This window comes from Vigna unguiculata, chromosome 2 (genome assembly GCF_004118075.2).
Source record: "Vigna unguiculata cultivar IT97K-499-35 chromosome 2, ASM411807v1, whole genome shotgun sequence".
Lineage (NCBI taxonomy): Eukaryota > Viridiplantae > Streptophyta > Magnoliopsida > Fabales > Fabaceae > Vigna > Vigna unguiculata.
Genome location: NC_040280.1, coordinates 33,084,455 through 33,093,732, shown reverse-complemented (window position 1 = coordinate 33,093,732; position 9,278 = coordinate 33,084,455). Strand labels below are relative to the sequence as shown.

At 35.2% G+C, this 9,278-nt stretch overlaps 1 protein-coding gene across 1 annotated transcript; it reads left to right on the top strand.

Annotated features, from left to right (window-relative positions):
* The first annotated feature begins 1,655 nt into the window (after window positions 1-1,655).
* Window positions 1,656-9,278, top strand: LOC114173962. Its single transcript, XM_028058670.1, has 8 exons — window positions 1,656-4,242; window positions 4,917-5,046; window positions 5,149-5,237; window positions 5,554-5,792; window positions 6,406-6,492; window positions 7,218-7,317; window positions 7,455-7,647; window positions 7,742-9,278. The coding sequence occupies exons 1-8, from the start codon at window positions 2,011-2,013 to the stop codon at window positions 8,542-8,544; spliced, it is 3,873 nt and encodes a 1,290-aa protein (XP_027914471.1). The 5' UTR covers window positions 1,656-2,010; the 3' UTR covers window positions 8,545-9,278.

Here is a 9,278-nt window from a genome sequence, read left to right as displayed (position 1 = left end):
ATGATAATATGCAAACTAGCAAATTCTTTAATTGAAAAGTGAATGAAAAAAAACTTGTGTGCTAAAGAAAATCAAACTCAAAATAAATAAATAAATAATATATATATATATATATATATATATATATATATATATATATATATATATTACAAATGGTTATTGTTATATGAATTTTAAGTTACATAAAAGTTACTTATGAAAGTGATTTATCTTAAAATAACTTCAAATAAGAGGATGTGATGGTTTATATACATTTTAAGGGTAATTTTGTCGCATAAAGACAACAAGTTGTAGATGCATGCTTATAATGATGACTTTAACTTAGAGAAATGTTCATTTATATATGTCAACTAATTGTACTCTAACAATAAAGTTGTGTATGACATTGTTTACATTATGTACCAATGTGTCTATAAAGATTGATATTCTTTTTCAAGAAAAAAACTTCATAAAAATATTATAATATTGTTAAATATTATATTTAAATTTGAATTGATTGATATTTTGACAGACTAGGTTTCTAAGAAATCATTAAACAAATTGGAAATATACCACATAATTTATCAACTTTAGGAATGTTGGAATATATAAAATATTGTTAATCTTAATATGTTATTATTTAAGAATAAGATGTTATAAGAAGAAGTATATATATATATATATATATATATATATATATATATATATATATATATATATATATATATATATATATATATATATATAAACAAAAATAATATGAATTATTAGCTAATTATTATTTTGTGTGCGAGAGTGAACATAAATCTAAACATTTTATTACTATTTTGTTGAATCTTTAAATTTGGAATTGAAATATTCAACCATTTATTGTGTTTTTTAGTTAATCATACTACATAAATGAAATAAAACTAACTTACACATTATTTATTTATGGCGTCCTATTTTCTTCTTCTAAATATATGTGATAGTAATTATATATATATATATATATATATATATATATATATATATATATATATATATATATATATATATATAAACACTTAAAATATTAAAATGAACAGACTTTGCAAGTTTATATAAAGGTTAGTTACTTAAGACTTTCTTAATAGAATTTAGTATATATCTCTTTAGAAAACTAGAGATGAAATTCATAGTGTAATGATCTCTCTCTATAAAATCACATGTTAAAGTTTTATTCATTTAATATATACTTTATTGTCATATAAATGTAATGTGTTATTTAATTTGTACGAAGTTATCATATATTAATTAAACATACTTTAATATTATTTTCCTTAAATTCAATTTAGTCTCAACAGTATATTAAAGTCCTCAGTTAAATAACTTTAAAGGATTAAATCCATATTTACAATCTTATAAATATTAAATTTGAACATTTGTGGAACTATATAATGGGTTTAAGTCTTTTTAATATTTTAAAATTATTCTTTATCGACTAAATATTGACTAAATCTTAATTATATTTAAATAAATTAATTTTGTTTAACACAGATAAAAAATGTTTTCCTTTAGTTAACACAGTAATTAATCAAGTGAAAAATAATTAAATAGGAAAAAAGGTAATAAAACTGAATAATAAATTTAGTATTATTATCTAAATTAATCATCTCAACAAGTTAAACGAGTTTTTATACTCAAAGAAAACACGGGTAAACATGGTATGTTGGCCTAGGCATTGCATCTGCAAATCGCAACCCAAACATCTCTTATAACCTCTCTTTATCTTTATTGTCAATTTTCTTTTGATTTCTCTCCGGCTTGGGTCGCTCTCGGATCACTTTGGGTTCTTCGGCGGGGACTTGCGTCCCACTCGCATCACACAATTTACTGCGAGGGACGGATTCCGTGGATTTTCCGGCGAGGTAAGATACCGTTGAAATTTTGCTTTGGTCCAAGGGGAGGGAGGAACCTTGAAGAATTAGGATTGGTTTGGCCTCAGATCTGGGAATTAGGGTTTAGTTTTGATTGCGGGTGATGCTAGTTTTGGGCGAGGGGCTTTGGTAGATGGAATCAGGCGTGAGATCGAGTGGTTCTGGGGTTGTGGTGAAGAGCAGAAACTCCTCGGGTTGTTTAATTGTGCGAAAGAAAGGGGATGGATTGGGTGCTACTGCTTCCACGTCTCGGAAGCTCTATGAATCCAAGAAAAGGGCCAACATCAGCGTTTCGCTGAGTGATTCTGGATCAAGCGACGAGCTGCTGATTCCTCCTGGTAGAAGGCTTGGTCCTGAGACAATTCGAGTTTGCAATGGTTTGGCTGCCTCTGAGCGGGGTGGGAATGAAGTTAGTCGGAAAAGGGACAGAGTGGAACGAATTAGGGGTAGTGGGGAAGGTATTGCTGCAGAGAAAGGTTTGGAGGCGAGGGAAAGGAAGCGTAGTAAGTTGGATGTGTATGATTTTGATGAATATGATGGAATGGGTGCGGAAAACTCAAGGAGGAGGCATTTAGATGATAATGGAGTTGGTCACGGAGGAGGAAGGTTTATAGGATCAGGGCATGCTGCTAGAAGTGGAATTGATAGGGAATTCAAAGCAGGCTCAAGTGGACGAGTTCTCGATAAGAGAAAGAACTCCTATGGTGACAGGCCTAGTGGCTTGTTTCCAGTGGATGATATTGATCACAGTAGGTTCAAGATGAACAGGGATGGTACTCGGGTACCTGTATCCCCGCAGAAGGAGAAGTTTAATTCAGATGAGTCCATTAGGGTTCAGGGGAAAAATGGTGTTTTGAAGGTAATGGTTAATAAGAAGAAGGTGCGTGGGCCATCAGAACAGTATTATGATCATCACAAGCCTGTAGAAAGCAGGCAAAGGTTAAAAACTGAAGAGCCTACCAAGAGGATAAAGTCTGAAGAGACTGTTAAGAGGAATGTTCCAAGTCGTCCTTCATCATACATGGAAACAAAACCTGTTGAGAAACCAAGATTAGTCAAGAGACCAGAAAAGAAACGGATAACGTCCAAAAAATCCTTGTCAAGCAAGGACAGTAGGGGTGATGATGAGGGGGATTCGGATAACAGTGACGCATCACTGAATCCTGGAATAAGAAATACTGAAACTCATAAGCCTGCCAAAAAAGTAATCTCGGAGGATGAGCAGACACCTGTGCACGAAAAACTCCCCACCACAGGAACAAAAGATGGGAAAATCAAGCGTGGTAGTGGTACAGAAAAACAGAAACTGCGAGAGCGAATAAGGGAGATGCTGCTGACTTCAGGTTGGACTATAGACTATAGACCTCGAAGGAACAGAGACTACCTGGATGCAGTCTACATTAACCCAGCAGGTACAGCCTATTGGTCCATCATCAAGGCCTATGATGCGCTTCAAAAGCAATTGAATGATGATGCTAATGAGGTCAAGGTCAAAGGGGATAGTTCTTCTTTTGCTCCTATTGCAGATGAGGTGCTCAGTCAGCTAACAAGGAAAACTAGAAAGAAAATGGAGAAAGAAATGAAAAAGAAGAAGAAAAAATATGATAGTGAAAGTGGTAATGAAAAAGAGCCTCAAAGAAAAAGATCTGCCAGCAACAAGTGTGATATGAATAGCACGGATAGTGACAGCAATGAGGAGAAATTAAGCTCCTTTATAAAGCAGGGAAGTAAGTCAATGAAAAATAAAATGTCCGAAAATACCATTACCAGTGCTCGCACAAAAATCCAGAATGCTACCCATCACTCAAGTGATGGAATAGAAAAATCGTCATTTGGAGGTGATCCTCATATACACGGACGGAAGAGTAAAAAACATGGAAGATGTACCTTGTTAGTTCGCAGTTCGAACAAAGGATCAAATTCGGAATCTGATGGCTTTGTCCCATATGTGGGGAAAAGGACAGTTCTTGCCTGGTTAATTGACTCTGGAACTGTAGAGCTAAGCCAAAAGGTTCAGTACCGCAGACGGAAAAAGGTCCTGCTGGAGGGGTGGATCACAAGGGATGGCATTCATTGTGGCTGCTGCAGTAAGATCCTTACCGTTTCAAAGTTTGAACTTCATGCAGGAAGCAAATTGCCACAACCATATCAAAATATATATTTGGAATCCGGTGTCTCTCTTCTACAATGCCAAATAAATGCATGGAATAGACAAGAGCATTCTGAAAAAATTGGTTTCCATTCAGTGGATATTGATGGTAATGATCCAAACGATGATACATGTGGAATATGTGGAGATGGAGGGGATTTAATCTGTTGTGATGGTTGTCCATCAACATTTCATCAGAGCTGCTTGGATATCCAAGTATGTGTGCATATTTTATTCTCCATATGTCTTGTTATGGTTCTCACTTCTCAACATAGTTTGTATACTATTCTTTGATTTGTCTTGCAGAGTCTTTTGGTGAACAGTAGCATATTACATTTATATTGTTCTCTGAATTGTCTTGCACAGTATCCATAGTTGCCCTTTCAGATGCCACTTGGTTTGTATAATTTTTGTTTGGGGTGGTGGAAGTGGGACGATAATATCTATTTGTTGGGAGCTTTATTGCTATGACATCTAGGGGACTGAAGAGTTGTTATGTTTTTACATTGTCTGTTGAGGAATGCTAAAATGTTGTATCCTTGGACAAAAGTTGTGCATGCTGAATACTGATATTATTTAGTTTTTCCGCCTAGAAGAAAAGTGCAGTAAAAGAAAAATTACCTACCTATATAATAGTTTTTATAACTAAAGTCAATGATACAACAGGACTCTCTAACTTCTTTTATATCTTTTTGGCATTTTGTATTGCTTTTCTCACGGTATTGTCAGGGTTCCTATACACAAAAACTAATCTATTATTGACACCTTGACAGAGGTGTTATTGACTTGTTGCAATTGCACTCTGTACCCTTGTTTTAGTAACATGATTACTTACTGATAATTATGGGAGGATGGTTTTCTTCATTAGTAATCCATTTATGCTGTTGCAGATGCTTCCTCCCGGTGAATGGCATTGTACAAATTGCACCTGTAAATTTTGTGGCATAGCGACTAGGACTTCTGAAAAAGATGATGCATCTGTGTATGTCCTACGGACATGCAACTTATGTGAGAAAAAATGTATTCACTTTCTCTCATTTGTACTTGATGTTTCTTCAATATGTTTATATCCCTTATTGTTTTCCTTTGACTTCATTTAAGTTATACTTTTCATTTGCATAGATCATGACTCTTGCTCTGAGGAGATGGATACCCATCCTAATAACTTGAATACTTCAAGCCTTTCTTTCTGTGGGAAAGAGTGTAAAGAGGTACCTCTTACAGTTGTTTTTGGTTTTCCAAGTTCTGAAATGTAGCTTGAAAATGCATATTTCTTTAACAATTTCATGCTGTATAATTCAGCATCCATGTGTACCATTTATACTTCTGCACTAGTCCATGGAATTTGTGTTTCTTTCGACACTCTTAGAGTAACTTTCTTTTGGAGGATCGTGTATTTTAACTGTTTCTCGGTATGATCATTTTCCAAGGAAGAATAGTAAAAATAGAAGTGAACTTTTGTTGTGCTGCTATGGTAAGGCCAGATTCTGACTTGCTCTTATTATTGTTTATATTGTACTTTTACAGCTTTCTGAACACTTAAAGAAATACCTTGGTACCAAGCATGAACTAGAAGGGGGGTTTTCATGGTCTCTCATTCATAGAACAGATGAAGACTCAGAGGCAGCTTGCAGGGGAATTACCCAGAGAATAGAATGCAATTCAAAGTTGGCTATTGGGCTAGCTGTGATGGATGAATGCTTTTTACCTGTTATTGATAGGAGAAGTGGGATCAATATAATCCGCAACGTCTTATATAATACTGGGTGAGCTCTAGTTAAACGTTATGAATGAACCATCATACCTTAAGTTTAGAAGGAAAAAAATAGTGGAAACTGGATAAAATTTGAAAGCTTTTTCAGATGTAAAATTAGGGTTTGAAGAGGGGACATTTATGCTTTTTGGGTTATTTTTGATGTTTTAGTTGGTGAGTTTAAGTTATGAAGTGGGCACATGAAAGATTTAATAATTATTTTTTTTTCATATACCTCTATAATTTTGGGTATATCAATGCATAAGTAAAAACGCTTTGGTCAAAATGTTTTAAATCTCCTTTCCCTTCCCTCCAATTCACCCCAATATTGGAGGGAGCAAAAATTTGAAAATGAGGAATTTTGCTCCCTTCCTAAAATTCGAACCAGACAGCAAATCTAAATATATATCCGTTCCCTCCCCTTCATCAACCAACCATTAAGTTAAGCAGAAGATCATAAATGAAAGAAGCAATCGAAACTGGAAAAAAAGGTTTCAAGCAACGATGGTAGCTTGGGGTGTTAATAGATCAAAGTTAATCTTTCTGTGTATTTTTGTTTTCCGCTAGATACTGCTAGCCTTAACTGTTCCTCTGTCTATTTTTGGCTTTCTTCTATTCACTTTCAGATCAAACTTTAGCCGGTTGAGCTATGGTGGATTTTACGCTGCTATTTTGGAAAAAGGGGATGAAATAATTGCTGCAGCATCTATCAGGTACTAAGACTCAGACTTTGCCTTGCGGATTCATTTTCTGGATGTCTGACCTTTCTTTTCAAGAGGAAAAACTGCAGATATAGTAGACTTTGGGATGCTGAAAGGATTTTCAGTTGCAATTAATTGAAAAGTCTACCCAATTACAGATCTACCATAGAAAAATGAGGGGAACTAAGGAAGATGAATAGTTGACAGTTGTCAAGGAAGAAAAAATAACATTGTAGTTAATTAATCATATAGAATGAAATTCATTATAATGTAAAATATTCATTGGCATACTGCAGTTGCTTTAGAGAGAGCTTTTCTTTTTTATATGACTAGTCTTTTGAATTTGCTAATTATCATACACCAGTGTGACTGCTTAAGAGAGAGCTTCTTTTTTTCATTCACTAGTCTGTTAAATTGTGTAAGAAATTACCAATGTGGCAATGGTGAGGAGATAGGATTCATAAGTTTGGCAGTGCCCTAGTCCTGTGGCTTTTATACAACAATGCCATATTACTTTGTAACAAGTAAAGCATGAGTGGCATTGGGCAGCCACTTGTTCTTGTTTCAAACCTTTTTTAAAGTAACATTCAGTTTTACCGATTTATTTAGCCTAAATAATGGTAGAAGGCCATGGCTGTTTTCTTGATCTTTCTCACTCTCATTCTATATCTATGTTTCTCTATATTTTTTATGTTAGTGTGGGAGTATACATGTAAGTATTTACTTTCCTGTCTTAGGTTGCATGGAACTAAGGTAGCAGAGATGCCATTTATTGGAACTCGACATGTATATAGGCGCCAGGGGATGTGCCGCCGGCTCTTTTCTGCCATTGAATCGGTAAACCATGAACCTCTAGTTCTTTGTGATTTCTTTGTACCTAAAATTTATTAAAAATTTTGGTTGGGATCCTTTTGCATGCATTTTTTATTGACGTTGACACATTCTTATCTTATTTGTTCCTCCTTGATTGAAAGGCCCTTTGCACTCTGAAAGTTGAAAAACTAGTTATTCCTGCAATTGCTGAACTCACACATACATGGACAACGGTTTTTGGCTTCACACGTCTAGACAGTTCACTCAGGCAAGAGATGAAGTCACTTAATATGATGGTCTTCCCTGGTATAGATATGTTACAGAAGCGGTTGGTTGAACAAGGAAAACATGAAGGTAATAAAACCGCATGTGTTCTTGCTGTTTTTGTTTCTAAAATTTCAGAAGTTGCTTTCCCTGTACGTAAATTTTACTTTCTTTTTCCTGACAGGTTCTGAGAAAATGGGAAATGAAGACAATGATTTTATCCATACGAAAATGGGAAATGGGTCAGATGTGGGTTCTTTAACTCCACAAAATCGTCATAGAAGTGATGATACTAGTTCAAATCCTGCTAATGAGACGAATGATGAATGCAGCGATGCTTCTCAAGAACTTAACAATGAAGTTTTGGTTGATGGAACTCTCAGCTCTAAATCTGATTCCGAGGAAATGGTGTCTGATTCAGTTTCAGATAAATGTATTTCTCCTTCTAGGACTAGTCACAGTGCACCAGAAATGAAGAATAAAGTGGATGCTGCTTCTCCTGTTGATAAATTAAATCCTCCTTCAAAATGCCAATCCATTTCTCCTAATGACACATCTGTGAGTAGTCACTCAGAAGATATTCCAAATGTTAAAGCTTTGGTTCAGGAAACTTCTTCGTCTGATCCATGTTCACAAGAAAACCTTGACAAGAAATGTCACTCATTCTCTGCTATGAACTGTGATTCGTCAGAGCTCGACATTAATCCGGTGGTGGGTTCTCCAAAGGCAGCCGATACTTCACCTACTAAAGAGGTTCGTATGGATGACGACGCTCTTGATGCTGTTTCTTCAAGGAATTTATTGGAAGAGAATATTAGAAAGGGGAATGATCAAAATCTAGATGTCTCCGGTTCTGCTCTCAAACTTGGTGATAAGAGTTTGTTGCAGGAAGGATCTGATTCCAAAAATGAAATTGAATGTGAAAATGAGAAGGATGTATGTGCTGTAAACGCTTCTGGTGTTAGTTCTGATACTGTTGTGGTCTAGCAGAATGACCGAGTCCTGTACCGCTCCATATGTTATCATAAGCTAGGTTTTTTTTCAGAGCATCATTGCTTCTGTGCAAGTCAATTTTCAAGGCTTTTGAAGCTTCTACGTTGTGCTTTGATCAGGTATTATGAATTCGTTCCGATGGTTTTGAAGGAAATACTGTTTGGTCCCTTGTCATTTATGGGTGAATTTTCAAGGTTAAGATTAGCTAACTTCATTGTATGTGAATGTTCGTCTGGCCCCAGACCTGTTGCATGTACCCGAATAGGTAAAGTTACTGGGAAGTAATATGCAACGGTTCTTCAACAGAAGCAAATACTTTGAGTTGCATTAGACGATTGTGCGGTTCCTATTGTATATATCTGAATGTGGTAGAGTGGATACGGGTTTTCACCAATGTCCACAGCAATTCAGCAATCATATTGCATAAGCAATTGTACTGTGAGCAAATTTTCTACATAGATTCTTTTGTGGTGTTTTTGACTCCCTTTTTACACAGATTGGTAGCATGTGTTTAATATTACTTGACTGTATTTAATGAGTAATTGTGGGAAGCAAGAATTATGTTTCTTGTATTCCAATTCGAGCTCGTTGTATTCGGCTTGTGGTCTATTTCTGCCATATTTGTAGAATTTGGTGTGCACTGTGCAGCAAATAACAATTGTATTTCACCATAGATTTTTATCTTGTACTTTTTTCACTTTCTGCAATTAAAGTCCACATTTTTCATA